Below are 15,617 nucleotides of genomic sequence, written 5' to 3' on the forward strand. Positions count from 1 at the left end.
ACTTAGTTGGATGACTGTGTTTTTATGTTAAGTTTTACTGGTACTAGCAACAATGAGGAGGAAGTGCTCTTTTGTCTTTGGTTAGTCGTGTTGTTAATAGTCTTTACACCACTTATGTCTCTGTGTTAGGCAGGTATGATGATGGAAACTAACTGCGAAATTATAGCAGAAACAAAAATAGCAACCAGGGGGAAGGAAAGCTCTGTGTAATGAGAACGTCTGGATATAAATAATTCATTAAAGTCGCCATTAGTATCTCAGTTTTTCAGATCACATGTTACTCTGACTTTGAGTGCTCTTTCCTGCTGTCCCATTATTTCTCCTCTCATCTTTTTTTCTGTCTCAATATGTTTGTCATCTTCCTCCCTCTCTCTCTCTCTCTCTCTCTCGCTCTTCTGTCCCTCTATCAAACCACCTGCCCGTGTCATGCTGCGGCGCTCTGATTGCGATTGCTTCGGCCTGGCTCGGTCTCTCTGCTCGCTCTGGCAGCTGCAGCTTGTGTGGCCACTCTCCTCCTACAGCCCTTGCCATCCATAATTTATACACATGCGCACACACACACACACAGAGACACACAGACACACAGCATGTGCCACACACAGCATCCACTGCCCAGGGGCTACACCAGACTTTAAGCTCCAATTAGCAGAGCCAGAGGCCAAACTTAATCTTAAGCGATCCTCTGTGGAGGTGACTCAGACCGGAAACAACTGTTTATCACATATATATCTGTGTGTGCGTGTTGCAAGAGGCTGCGAGTGAGCCTCCGTGTGTGTGTCTGCGCACACCATACTGTATGAAGAGAGTTGTGTGTGTTTTTAAAGCACCAGTGTTACACCCAAATGCACACAGAGAATCTTCGACTGTGTGCTCATGCTCATGTGTAATGTGTGCTTTTGTGCACTAATGTGTGTTGAAGGCTGGATTGGGGATTTTTTTTCCGCACACTTCGCAGTGTGTGCTTTTGGCTCTTTCCCATCCTCACACAGCCGCTGTCTTCAGTCTGCTTCGGCTCGTCTGGTTTCCACTCTGTCACTCCCTCTATGTCTGTATCGTCTCTGGTTTTCAGGCCCAGCTCAACTGGCTGATAAAATCAGAGCATGTTCCGCCTGCCCAGTGTTTCCTCAGTATCACATTCTCTCTTTGTTTTCTTCCCTACCACTCTCCAAGGCCAGGGAATGTGTGTGTGTGTCTGTGTGTGCGTGCGTGTGCGCCCATACCACATAATTGGTCTTGATATCAAAGCCTCATATCTCCAGAGGGTCTCACAAGGCTTCTCAGGCAACCTAGAGAGGACCTGATATCGCTGCATTTCCCAGATTATCTCCCCATTGGGATACGCTGGGTTGAAGGGGAAACAAAGCCGTGGCCATGAAAGTTACGCTTAATCTGTTTTAGCGATATCCTGGCCTCCGTTCAATGACTCACTCGGCTTTATCCTGTTTTGAACTGAGAGGCCTCGTTTTCAAAATGGCTACCGAGCACACTTTGTTTCGAGGGTTGCTGCAGCTTTTTTTAATTTCATGTAGATTTCGCCCTCATTATTTAATTAAGAAAATCTACATGTGATTCCAGTTGTAATTGTTTTATTAGGCTCGCTCCACTGTGAGCATCCTCCACGGCAAACTCTGCGTTTGCCTAAAATCAGACTCAGTGATTGTATTTTTCGAGGCCGCCAAGTTGGCTACAGCCGGGGTGTGGCTCTGTTGAGTGTACATTAAAGTGTCACTGGGGAGAGTTATATCAGGACAACAGAAGCATTTGGAGCATTGGGTTGTTCGGCTCTGCACACAGGAGAGCGCTACAAGCCAAAATGGTGGAATGCCTGCAAGTTAGAGCGATCTATTGACATAAAAGTGACTTGATGGCTTCTACGGAGATGCTTCACAATGCACTCCTTGTCCCTCACTGATACTTGAGTGCTTCATGGACCGAGTACCTTTCAGCGCACTCTCCTTCATTCTCTCTCTCCATCCAGCGCGCATGCATTCGGGCACTTGAGGCTGCCAGTGTGGACACTGAAGAATGTGTAGACATCGCACAAAGGCACACAAACTCTGTTTTGCTCCCCCTGCCACAGCTACCATGTTAGAAAATTACTCCTCGACTTCCAACAGGCTCCCCCCCCCCTGACACCTCGATACCGCCTCTCCCACCTTGTCACCTTGTTTGCCCTTCCCCCTTTCTTTCTCTCTCCTCTTTTCCTCCTTCCATTCCTCTTGAAGAAGTCCCTGAACACAAAGAGAAACCACTTTGACAAGAAAGACAGGGGTAGGGAGTTGTTCCCCCTTCTCTCTTTTGCTCCCCTTCTCTCCCGTGTTTAATAACAACATACTTCATCTATTATTCTCTTATCTGTCACTCTCTGAATATCACCATTTTTGTCGCCCCTTTCCCTGTTTTTTCCTCTCACTTCTCCTTCCTTAAATTGCTTCTCACCCCCTACTTCTCACCCTTACCCCCACTGTCACTTTTCCGTTCTCCCTCGCCATCTGTTTTAGTCTTTATCGCCCTTTCCGTTTTTTTCATTCCCTGTTTTTTCTTTTCCCCATCGAAATAGAAAGGTGGGGTTCAGGCAGGAGCGCCGCACCTCATGTGGTCCATCATTTTGCCTTTATTTTACTGTATGTATTCTAGGGATGCACAATATTATCAGCATGTTATCAGTATCTGCAGATAATGGCTTGAAAATGACACATCAGCATCAGCAGATATTTGCCGATATTTTCCGCCGATAAAACTTTAATTCTGCCTAAATGCTCGATGATTCCCTAAGAAAGCTTGACGTAATGCTACGACATGCACTCGGCACGAGTGTGCGCACGAACTGCTTGCGCAAAGTTATCAACAATTAACAAATAAAGACTAGAAAGTCACAGAAACTCGAGCCAATAAATAGAAGTTAAACAACTTTCACAACAAGCTAACAGTTAGCTCACATTCTCGTCATTTTACCGGACTTAACGACATCAAACACGCCGAAAATACACTCGAGGCCACAGCCGAGTGTAACATAAACATCAGTGCAAAACTAACTTACATATTCATAGACACACAATAAAAAAGAGTCCGTCTGCAATCACTGATGTCTCCATAGTAGGTGCAGTAAACAAGTCCGGGCATGTCTCCCTCACTGCGGTGTTTCAGTGGGATGCTGCATTCAGGTGCGCTCAGAAACTTGAGTGATCAGACACGTGACCTTTTGTACAACGCCTCTTCAGTCAAGCATGAAGAAGGGTACAAGATGTTTTTGGCCACTACAGTAAGAGTAGGCATGAAATCAATCAATCAAACAGGGGAGACTTGATGTTCTCAATTAGGTGGAAAAAAACATGTGTCTAATATATCGGTATTGATATCGGCAAAAGGGATGGAAAATATCGGCATATTGGATATCGGCAAAAAAATCCAATATCATGCATCCCTAGTGTATTCTATATTGTGACCCTAATTTGATCATATGTGCAAGTCTACAGATCAAACACTCAGATGCCCGAGGGAACATAGGTGCATGCCCGCTGCAAACACACAAGAGCACCAGCCCTATGTTCACACACACCACTGAATACACGTGCATGCATTCGTGAACATTCTTACTTGCTCATGCATGCATGCTAAAACACTCTCTTGCCCACGTAAAAACACACACTCGCCGAGACTCTGAGAGAGTTGCTCATCCGCTCCAAAGCTTTGTCAACTTCTTCTGGCAGCCTGTCTCTTCAGAACCCAGCCTCAGCCTTCAAAGCACCAGGCTAGTGTGCTAGTGTGTTAGCACATTGCCTGTGTGTGCATACGGCATAGTTTAGTTGTATGCTTTTGTATGTGCGGCGCGTGCACAAGCATGTTTGATCCACTCGCGCGGGAGACTGTAAAGAAAGCTCTGAAGTTCTCTTCCTTTGACTCTCTGAATTATAGAAAACCACTTGAATCATGGACGGCAATCTGGTGCGAGCCATGTGCAGCGGTCCAGGACTGTGTAAGCAGTGAACTATGCCACACAGTCTGGCACTTTTTTTTCGGGCGTACCTGCGCTTCGTCTGTCTCCTCCATTTGAGTCTAATCAATCTCTGTAAACACAGACGGAGAAGAAGAGAAAGGCGGAATGGATTCACAGATAAATAAATGCTCTTAATGTGACTAAATCTCCCATTTTGTGATCGTTATTCCATCCTAGTGACTCTGACTACACAACAATATTATCCGCTCAATTGTAGTTTTGCACTGAAAAGAAACTGAGGCTGTGACCACTTTTTGTCCTCTGTGTGTGTGTGTGTAATGTTTGCAGCGGTTGACTCACCTGGATATTAATAACCATTATATCTCGTCATTATTTCTATCTCTGTCTGTTTTCTGTCTTTATCTGTTCACTTTCCTCTGTCCATTAACCATCCTGCATCCCACTGAATCAGGTCATATCTGGAAATGTCCTACTTAATGTGTGTGTATTGGTATGTGTGGGCGTGTGTGTGTGTTTGTGCGTGCTGCCGTCCTCACATAGTCTCCACAGTTACAGGAGATGCCCTGCGGCACCCTGGGGGCCCAACTGTCACCCTTGCTCAGTGCGGTAATTAGGCCCCACACACATACATGCTTATGAACACACACACACACACACGCACACTAACACACAGATAGATATATATCTTTATATATATAAATAGAGGGAGAACCTATAGGGGAAGATATGGAAGAAATAGACGAATTCTGGCAAGAAACAAACATACAGAAAATTCCTTCAGATATTTAACATCGCACATGTTCTTTGGTAGTCTTATTATCATATTATTCTTAGCAGCATCCTACAACTAACCACTCAGGCACTGATATCCATTCACTCTGACTGACAGCTGTGTTGCTCTCTTAAAACCTCTGTATCCCAACATGTCAAAGCCTCCGCTGTCTGACCCTCCCCTCCTGTCGCACAGCTCTGCTAACCTTAGTTACCATGCTTCACCAAGCACCTAAGCTACTCATGGCTGCATGAGGACGGTTTCAGAATGGTCTAGACACCACACACTCTGTCTTTTTCTCTCTCCGAATACACACACACACGCAAAGCCTGACACATCCCGAGACGAGCATGTGAGTCAGTGCGTCAGACACGCTGGCATGTAGACACACACTGACTTCCTGTCCGACTTGATTCTTTGACTTTGACATTGAAGCAAAAAACCAGACCAGGACAAAAAGAACAGCCCCACCCCCTCCCCCCCTGCACATGCACATCAAACATGCTTAAACACAACAGCATGCATTTTTTTGTGCATCATGAGGTGAGGCTGACTAAATCCCAAAAGACAGTGTCTCGGTGTGGCATGGCTCCGTCGTCTTGCCGGCGACGGTGTCTTACACGCTCCTCTGCGTTTCACCGACCAAGAGAGACAGCCCAGCTGTCTGAAGTGCTGCTCGTCTTTTAGCTTTTAGAAGGATTTGGAGTTTGTGCGAGCAGGTGGTCTTGGATTAAACTGTGGAGAGGGAGGTGTCATGTGGAGAGATGCACACACGCGCATCACAGATGTAAGGCGGAGAGAAACACACGGGATGTCAGCACAGGAATGTTGCTAGGTGGAATCAGGAGGAAGTATCCCCGAGTGTGTCCTGGAATCGGACGACTTGGAAGTTGCCATGGTAACCAGAGGAAGAGGAGAGCAGAGATGGCGGAGCTCAAAACTGTACTTGGCTGTCAGACTGCTAGCAAGAAAGAGGCCATGATGTGCTTTTGTTAGCATTCTTTCATGTATGATATGATAAAGCACTTCTTCCTTGTTAATCAGTTTCTTATTACAAACAGGATCATTTCCTGCGTTCCTCAAACAGGTTCCTCTTAGAGAGACTGAACATGCGTCCCACTTCTAGTTTGTTGCCAGTTATTAATTGTGCTGATTTAATTCTCAACTGGCTTTAAAACAATGTGAAATATTCAATTGCTTTTTCATTAACACATGAAGTTTCACATACTCTCTGACAAGTTTCCCCACACATTTGATATTCAATGGAATTTTTTATCAAGCGCTGTCACAGGCATTATTCAGGCTGCAGAAATGTTTGTCACTTAAAATTCATCACAGTGCGTCAGTGCAAGCGTCTGGTTTCATCGACTTCTCTGCGTTGTTTTGGATTTAGGATAAAGAAATATATCTTGACTTGACTTGGGTTGTTGACTCCTGCAGGCCTCGTGTGCATGCATGATAATGCGAGGTGTATACAGGGAGGTGGAATTCTTTGACAGAAGCTAAAGATAAGACATATACAGTATTTGTGATATACACAGTATATATCGTATGTTGTAAGTCAGAAAAGAAAGTTGACATGCTCAGAAAGAATGGAAGAGTGTGACATCCTCCAGCCAAATATTAATAATGTAACACATTTCAAAGCTTTCTCCCAGTAGGAAAAACAACATTATTTTACCTGTGGCTTGTTTGACAGGCTGCTCGAGAGCTGACAGAAATGCATTCAGGGACCCCACAGGAGTGTGTCAGTGTTTGTGTGTATGTGTGTGTGTGTGTGTGTGTGTGTGTGTGTGTGTGTGTGTGTGTGTGTGTGTGTGTGTGTGTGGGAGACAGAGAGAGACAGATCTGTCATTTCTCTATAAGTGTGTTGTGCTGTAGCCTGGCACAGAATGTGATGCTTCTCCATACCCCCATGGTAGACATATACACAGACTCACTCACACAAACACACACACGGACACCTGTCTTGTGCTCCCTTTCTCTCACCCCTGTCAATCAAAACCCCTGCATCACTCTTCAATTACTTATTACATCCCGGTTCCTCTGCATCCTTCCACAGTCTTCCACCTGTTTTACTCCTGCTGTTAGACATCCATTCTCATCCCTCCATTTGTCCATAACCGAACAGCCCTATACTGTATATATGTGTGTATAACCACATCAGGGAGCTAATAAAGCAGAAACGAGGCCAGTGGCGGTGGAATCTCATATATGACGTGCACGCGTTTGTGTGTGTGTGTGTGTGTATGTGAGAGAGAGAGAGGGAGGGAGAGTGTATGGCCAGCCTAACAGCTTTTTATCCTGTAGCAAGATACAGTAACTTCGCTCTGTCTGCTGTCAAATGGGTTTCCTGAACTCCCGCAGGACATAAAGAGCCCCGTGAAATCATCCCTCCCCACTTCCTCTTGTTATTTTCACAAACTGTCTTTTATTTTATGTTTTTCCAAATGCCCAACTCCCTCTGCTACGTTTTTTTTCCAGTATTGGGATTTTAATTGAATTCATTATCAAAATGTGTTACACGCTTGTAAAATCTATCATCTTTTTACCATGGGAAATATTTTTGGGTGTGTAACAATCCTGTATTTATTTAGGTTTTAAGGATAATATGGATTACCCATACAGTGCTATCCATATATAAATATTTGGTATCAAACAGTGAAGTAAACATAAGGGATTAATGTTATTTCCAAAAATGTATCTGAAGGTCACCATATTTCTGACACCGATGAGAACGAACAACCCATCGGCTATCGTCTGATGACGATGCAGCCTCCAGGGACAACGGTGGAAATGTCGGGCATGTAGCCAGCTGTTAGCGATAAACAACTTCCAGCCAAGACTTCCTTTTCTCTGCGCTGCATTGTTTACAGTCCAGCTGGCAACATGAGAAGCGACTGTGTATTCACATTAAAAGTTAAGTGAATTTCGCCCCTCCAACACTTCTTTGTTCATTAAATCCCCCGGATGAGCGATTGTTCATCTGTTTGTGGTCTCAGTTTCACTGTAAATAGACAGTTACACAGAGGCTGCACTCTGGCTAACTGTGGTATGAACCTGAAAAAGAAACCGTTTTTCTCTTCATATACTTGTCAATTAACGGGTCTTATGTTTGCTGAAATCACACATCCTGATGCAGATTAGTAAAAAGTAAAAATGAAGCTTTGTCAGGTCTGTCCTCAAGAGGAGAAGAAAACTACTTTTAAAATGCTCATTTGTTGAACGGAGGTCGGATCCATCATTTATGATGCATTCGAGGAAATCAGGAAATCTAAACACTGATCGGCTTTCGTGACACCACTTCAGGGAATTTATCTCAAGTTGAATTTTAGATCTAGAACCGATTGTTAGCTGTTAGCATGCAGATGTCTGTTTATAGAGATTAGTTGGTCATAGGTAGCCTGCTGGGTCTCCTAATCCTTTTGAAAGAGGTTTTCCCCACCTTGGCACCATATGTGCTCAATATAATAAACAGCAGCTTAGCTAATGGGACTTTACCTGTGAGTTTTAAGAATGCAGTGGTGACACCATACACTCCCTTTTCTCTCTAAGATTTTGGAGAAAATTGTTTATTGCAAGCTGAAGTCATTCTTAGATGAGCACAACATTCTTGAGGTGTTCCAGTCTGGGTTTAAAACCCGACACAGTACTGAGTCGGCACTGTTGAGGGTTTTTAATGACATTTTTTTAGCCACAGACTCTGGTCACTGTGTTGTCTTGGTTCTGTTGGACCTAACAGCTGCCACCATTTTTATGCCGATGATAGCCAAATTTATGTGCCACTAAAGCATGGGAATGCCAAACCATCTATTAGAGTGCCTTGCAGAAATAAAGACATGGATGTCAATTAATCTTCTGCATTTAAATGATAGAAAAGACGGAGGTCATGTTGTTTGGGCCTAGTGATGCTACCATAGTCCATGCTGATCTAGGCCCTTTAAGTCAATATTTGACACCAACAGCAACAAACCTGGGTGTAAGACTGTACAGTGATCTTAAACCTGATGCACAGATCAATTCAGTGGTCAAGTCCAGCTTTTTTCAGCTGAGACAACTGGCCAAAGTTAAGCCTTTTTTGTCCCGGCATCACTTCGAGATTTGAATCCATGCTTTTATCACAACTCGTTTAGATTACTGCAATGCACTTTATGTTGGTCTTAGCCAGAAGTCACTCACTCGACTACAGCTGGTTCAAAATGCTGCTGGCCGACTTTTAACTGGTACCAAAAAACAAGAGCACATCACCCCGGAGCCGAGATGTCAGTACGGCGGATTACGTTCCGCCTGCTTTTGCTCTTCACACGGACTGTTTTTCCTGCATACGCCGCAGCCTGCTGATACGTGATTGGTCAATATTACTCGGACTACAAGCGTAATATAAACAGAAAGTAACTGTGTAACTTGTTCTGCACCAAAACCACCAAAACAAATTCCTTGTATGTGTAAACCTACTTGGCAATAAACCCCAATTCTGATTCTGATTCTGAAACCAGAACACATCCCGTACTAAAAATCTGCATCCCTACCTATAGATTCTAAATTTTTATGTAGAATCTGTAGGACATGAACTGTCGATTAAAGAACAGATAAAACGGATGTTCAGAATCCCCAATACTTCTTCCATAGTCTGTCTCAAGACCAACTCCTAAAAGCTGATGTAAGAAAATGTTTTTCCCGTCTGTTTTCTGCAAGTTAACTCACAGTGTGCGGAACAAGCTGAGAAAAATAAAATGGTGACATTACACGCACCATTAGTCCATATCGCATGTTTTGACCAATGCTTTGCTCTCAGAGGGAGCTCTACCAGGAAATTTCTCAATATTCTGAACCATCTATGTTCCTGCTGATTTGTGAAAAGAAGCCAAACGATGCTCAGTAATGCAATAACGTAGCATGTTTAAAAGTGGATTTGAAGATGTGAAATGTAAAGATAGAATTGTAATACGACAGAAAAATTGAAATATGTGGGCTTTGTTCCAAATCCCTGTTCACTCATTCAGTCCTTCCTTTATTACTGTGTACTATGTAGTATGTAGTATAGTAGTATATTGTAGATAGGGACACATCTCAAACACAGCATTTGTTTGTTCAGTCAAAGTGTTTCAGGCATTACTCTATTGTTGGACAACATTCTTTCATTGTCATAGTGTTTGTAATAATGAAAATAATAATGTTCAATTAGCACTTACATGTTCACACTGTTATTATCACCTACATCTTACAAAATCAGAAGCATAACCAAAATCTTACATCATCATTTATTTGGTATTTCTGGGGTTTTATGTGGACAAAAAAACCCCTCAGTTTCCCATAAGCCCTAGAGAGGACTAAATGCTGTCAGCACACATTAATAGCAACTACATAGTTGACCTAATGACTTCAGCAGGCGGCTTTGGAGAGTTTTATGAAAGTGAACGAAACAAAGTTATTATGACTCAGTACCTCCCCTGCTGCGCTTCATGGGAGCTGTAGTTTTTCTTGTTCTATTATTCATGCTGGATGAGTGATTGCATTGAGTTACAGGACCTGGTGGAACAAAAGTTAGACATCAAGACCATAAAAAATTCTCTAAACTGAATTACTCATTAAGATGATGTTAAATCTTTTAAAAATTAGATCTGAGGATAATTGGGGAACATTTAAGTCGACAAAATATTATGAACTCAACATCAACTTACTTGCTTTTTGCAATGGCTTCAACTGCATTTTAAATTTATCATCAACCAGTGAAGTAAGAGTCTGCTGTGTGATTCAGAGGTACCAGCCTGATGAATGTCGATATACACGGTCTGCTGTAACGTTAATTAACAGTATTCAGAACACCTGGCTGAGGCAGAGTGATACACAGTGAAAAGTGATGTTGTACTCTATATCAGCACTCATGGAATGCCTCTTATCCAATCAGATTATTTGGTTGGAACTAACTGTTGTATAATATGTATTATTGGACACTTCCAATATACTAGTAATTTATTTCCAGAATGTTCCTGCAGTATTGTAGAAGGTGTATCTGTTTGTTATTTAGACAGGGTATACTCTGTCAGTGTTCTAGAATGTTTGTATATACAGTATGTATTATGTTCTAGTTTGTTCTAAAATATTTGCATATAATGTTCTAGTTTCTTCTAGAATGTTTGTATATATGTATTATCTTCTAGTTTGTTCTAGAATGTTTATATATATAATGTTCTAGTTTGTTCCAGAATTTTTGCATATAATGTTCTAGTTTGCGCCAGAATGTTTGTATGTATAATGTTCTAGTTTGTTCTAGAATGTTTGTATGTATAATGTTCTAGTTTGTTCTAGAATGTTTGTATGTATAATGTTCTAGTTTGTGCTAGAATGTTATATGTAAAATGTTCTAGTTTGTTCTAGAATGTTTGTATGTATAATGTTCTAGTTTGTTCTAGAATGTTTGTATGTATAATGTTCTAGTTTGTGCTAGAATGTTATATGTAAAATGTTCTAGTTTGTTCTAGAATGTTTGTATGTATAATGTTCTAGTTTCTTCTAGAATGTTTGTATCTATAATGTTCTAGTTTGTTCTAGAATGTTTGTATGTATAATGTTCTAGTTTGTTCTAGAATGTTATATGTAAAATGTTCTAGTTTGTTCTAGAATGTTTGTATGTATAATGTTGTAGTTTGTTCTAGAGTGTTTGTATGTATAATGTTCTAGTTTGTTCTAGAATGTTATATGTAAAATGTTCTAGTTTGTTCTAGAATGTTTGTATGTATAATGTTGTAGTTTGTTCTAGAATGTTTGTATGTATAATGTTCTAGTTTGCGCTAGAATGTTATATGTATAATGTTCTAGTTTGTTCTAGAATGTATGTATAATGTTCTAGTTTGTTCTGAAATGTCTATACATGTATAATGTTCTAGTTTGTTCTAGAATGTTTGTATGTATAATGTTCTAGTTTCTTCTAGAATGTTTGTATGTATAATGTTCTAGTTTGTTCTAGAATGTTTGTATGTATAATGTTCTAGTTTCTTCTAGAATGTTTGTATGTATAATGTTCTAGTTTGTTCTAGAATGTTTGTATGTATAATGTTCTAGTTTGTTCTAGAATGGTGGTATATATATGTATAATGTTTTAGTTTATCCTGAAATGTTTGTATTTTTGAAATTAGAAAAGGGCAGTACAGTCTACTGTGTGTGCTTGCGTGTTAGTGTGTGTGTGTGTGTGTGTGTGTGTGTGTGTGTGTTTACCACCCTCAGACACCATTCTGGAAAGTTTGCATGTGTTAAGGATGTTCGCACAGTGCTGCAGATGACTCAGACAGTGTTACGGAACGGTTTGACTGTATTCGAATGTTGATTCCAGAGGACTGTGCTGAGGCTTTGTGCGTCACTCACTCTCAGACACCTCTTTCAACTCATGAGGATTAGTTCCCAGCTCTCACTCTCTCTGTAATTATATACTTCTTCAACACATCTGCACTGGAGCACATAGACACATGCGGGCAGAGGCGTACACACACACATAACGCACAAATATTTATTCCTTTTTTGCATCTGCTGCACAGACACACGCATGTTCTGGCACATATGCACACGCACACACACATACCCACACACACGCTCCATCAGCCAGCGTCAGCCTCATCAAATCATCAGTCAGTCAGTTATGTTTATATGAGGGAGAGAGACGGAGAGACAGAGACGGAGTGAAGGGAGGTCTGCCAAACAAAGTGAAAAACATCAGAGACAATAACAACAGCAGCACCCGCTGCAGCATCGCAGCTTTCTCTCTCCCTGCCTGCCACAGCTCAGCTTTGTTAGTGGAGAGTTTGTTTGTGTGTTTCTGAGCGTGTATGTGCGTGTTGTGTTTGTGTGTGTTGCACGTTGCAGGGAAGAAAGCCAGCAGGCAAGGCGGTATCCAGGCCACTGCCTTGTTTTGATGTGGTCATGCTAATTAAAAAAAGGGAGCTTTTTCTGCCAACACCGAGAAAAACACAGGGAAAATCTCGAGCTGTACCGGTGTTAAATGCAGAAAAAAGGAACAGGTTTTTAAGGTTTGTGTGGGTGGGGGTATATATATGCATGTTCTGCATCTATATTCATCATAGGTCAGAATGCAGAGAGAACATGAATTGTGAGTTTTTGCTGATGTTTTTGTGTTTTGTTCTGCTGGGTGAACACATTTGCAGAAGCAGGATGAGAGTAAAAAAGAGAGGGGGGAAAAAGATGGAGATACAGGGGACATGAGGGAGTCTTTTTTGGATCTGACTCAGACTACTGGCTCAGACAGAATGGTGACGTCAGCACAGGCTTTAGGAAGGATGGAGAGATGGAGGGGAGAAACAGAGAGAGACTGGAGATGACGCCCTGGGGGAGGCAGGGATGAGAAAGATATTAAGGAAGGACAGCGAGAGAAAGGAAGTAGCCGGCAATAAGTGAGGCCTACCACATATATGTCTGGGTGTGACTTGGGAAACTGCAGCTAAGTGGGTTTAAGACAGATAAACAGACAGGGAAAAAACAGAGAGTCAGAATGAGAGACAAAGAGAGGGGGAACGCGGAGGAATAATTCCTTGGTGGGAAGGATGAAGACAAAGGCTGAGAGAGAAATTAGTTTATTATCTGGGCTTAGGGAGTGTGGGGAGAAGGAAGAGAAAGGTAGTGCAGACGAAAATAGGCAGAGAAATAGGAAGGAGTGATAGCGGAGAGATAGAGCACACAAGAGATTATGTCAGATCTTTGCTCTATACCCTCTATTTAAAATACCAGTCAATAACCTTCAGTGCTTTATGAGTCAACCGTAAAAGTCCCCAGAATTGAGGCTCTTTTCTTTTTTTTTGCAGTATCATAAAGTGAAAATAAAAGCACACATTCCCAGAGCCAGTGCACAACCCAAGTTTTCTCCCTTTTGTTCTCTTCGAACACATTTGCATCTCCTCTTCCCTCTGCCTCTGCCTGGTCCCTGCATGCAGGCTTTTTTAAATGTATTATGTTTCAGTGACTTATTTATTCTGTTGGCTTTGTGTAATGACTATTTGATGTCATGCGGTTTCACTGCCCAGTTCTCTAGACTCTTTTTGTGTCACTTGGATTTTTATTCACACCCTTCTTCTTTTTAAGCTCCCAGGGTTCCTTGGTGTTCACAGGTTTGTGTGTTGGAAATAATTAATCCTACAGAGTTTAGAGTAAAGCAGGCCTGTCCTAATCGCTCGTCTCCATCTTCTGTGTGATGACATCAAAACCATACTGGTGAGGGGTTTTTTTTCACCCACAAACACATGAGGTCATTAAATGGGTTTTGGGCTCTGATTCAGCACTGTGGGCCAGCCAGTCGTATCCAATGGTGGGTGTTGTGAGCGAAGTTGTGGCGCCGTGTCAGTTCGTGTCCCCCCAAGTCCACAACTTGCACTGATGACAGGTGACCGATGATGAAGGCACCGGGGCAAGAAATTAAAAAGCAGGGAGGCGAGAAAAAAGAAGGGAGGGAGAGAGGAGAGAAGACTGGCGGGTATTGTTATTAGAATATGACAGACATCGCCCCACATAAGAGTTTTAAACCTTTTAAACTCCAGAGAAAAAAAACCCTCACTTGACCAGACGCGACGGTCAGCGACAGACACAATATAGGTCAAAGGAAGCAGAACGTGTAGCCCGCGTTAGTCCTCTGTGTCATATGTGAATATTGAACCAAAAATTAAATTAGCTCTCATGCATATTTCATTATGCAAAGTGTTGAATGAAACAGTAAGAAAGTGACTTGAGGGGTTTGGCATGCTCATTAAAAATATCTCAATGGGAGAATCTGAATGTGTTAATGTAAATGTCACCTGGTTGACAGGTGCGCAGAGAGGGAATGAGGGAGCGACAGAGCAGTTGTACTAATTGAAAGAAAATATTCAGATTAGAGGAGGGATGGATCATCAGCCGTCTTTTCTCCGAGTGCATTCTTTGTCCGTCCCGAGCACATCCCTCATTCACCTTATTTCATTAATGTATTCAAACCAGGAGGTTCCACTGAGATAAAGTGGCACTACAGTGTGCGGGAGCATTTTATGTTATTACATGCATCAATCATGATAATATATGGGCTCCAACCATCCCACACAAATCATCTTTGCTTGTGAGGACTGGCCTCAGCATGTATAATTACAACATTTACACATAAATGTCATACAGGCATTTGTATGCAATTTTAACGCTGCACACCTACATGCATGCAAACACAAACCCTCACAGATAAACATATAGTGCGCTGACTTACATAAACTGTGTTAATAAGAGTAGAAAATACTTATTTTTTCTGTGTCAGAAGAGTGGGCCCCTTTGATAATTAGAATTAATCATCTCGAGCCTAAAAGCCTTAGGTTATTGTTCTCGCTGCTACACTCACACACTCACCCACAAACAAGTGTTTTCAGCAGCTCTTCAGTGGCCATTGTGGCCCACCTTGCTTCCATTAGTGTAATGTTCCCTCCATGTGTACCAGTAAGCACATATTGTCGGCTCTTTTGTCAAACTCGAGGGTCCTTAAACACAGATGACTCTCAAGTGTCAAGGTGAATGTAGCAAATTATGAGTAGATGTAATAAATCTCACTGTATGTAACATCACATGTGTCAGGCTCTGTGTGGCCTTCAAAGACACACGTGTGTGCATCTTTCACTGGTGATTTGTGAGCATGTATGTGTATTAGGATGTTCAGCTAACACGCCTGTCTCTCCTCCATGTAGATGCAACAACCGTACCCAGTGTGCAGTGGTGGCCGGGCCGGACGTCTTCCCTGACCCCTGTCCTGGAACGTACAAATACCTGGAAGTCCAATATGAGTGTGTCCCATACAGTGAGTACCCCTTTTAAATCTCTTCTCTCTATTACAAGTCATGTTTTAAAGTACACTGTGTCCCGTCTTAGGTAACGTCA

The 15,617-nt window shown here is 42.1% G+C and overlaps 1 protein-coding gene across 1 annotated transcript in view; it reads left to right on the plus strand.

Annotated features, from left to right (window-relative positions):
- Positions 1-15,617, plus strand: part of adgrl3.1 (adhesion G protein-coupled receptor L3.1) — a 127,728-nt gene that overhangs the window by 40,957 nt on the left and 71,154 nt on the right. The window contains exon 4 of the mRNA XM_069666737.1: positions 15,428-15,537. Within this exon, the coding sequence (XP_069522838.1) occupies positions 15,428-15,537 (110 nt within the window). The remainder of the gene's footprint in view (positions 1-15,427; positions 15,538-15,617) is intronic.

This window comes from Semicossyphus pulcher, unplaced genomic scaffold (assembly GCF_022749685.1).
Source record: "Semicossyphus pulcher isolate SPU_LCO1_2020_fin unplaced genomic scaffold, fSemPul1.0.p SCAF_17, whole genome shotgun sequence".
Lineage (NCBI taxonomy): Eukaryota > Metazoa > Chordata > Actinopteri > Labriformes > Labridae > Semicossyphus > Semicossyphus pulcher.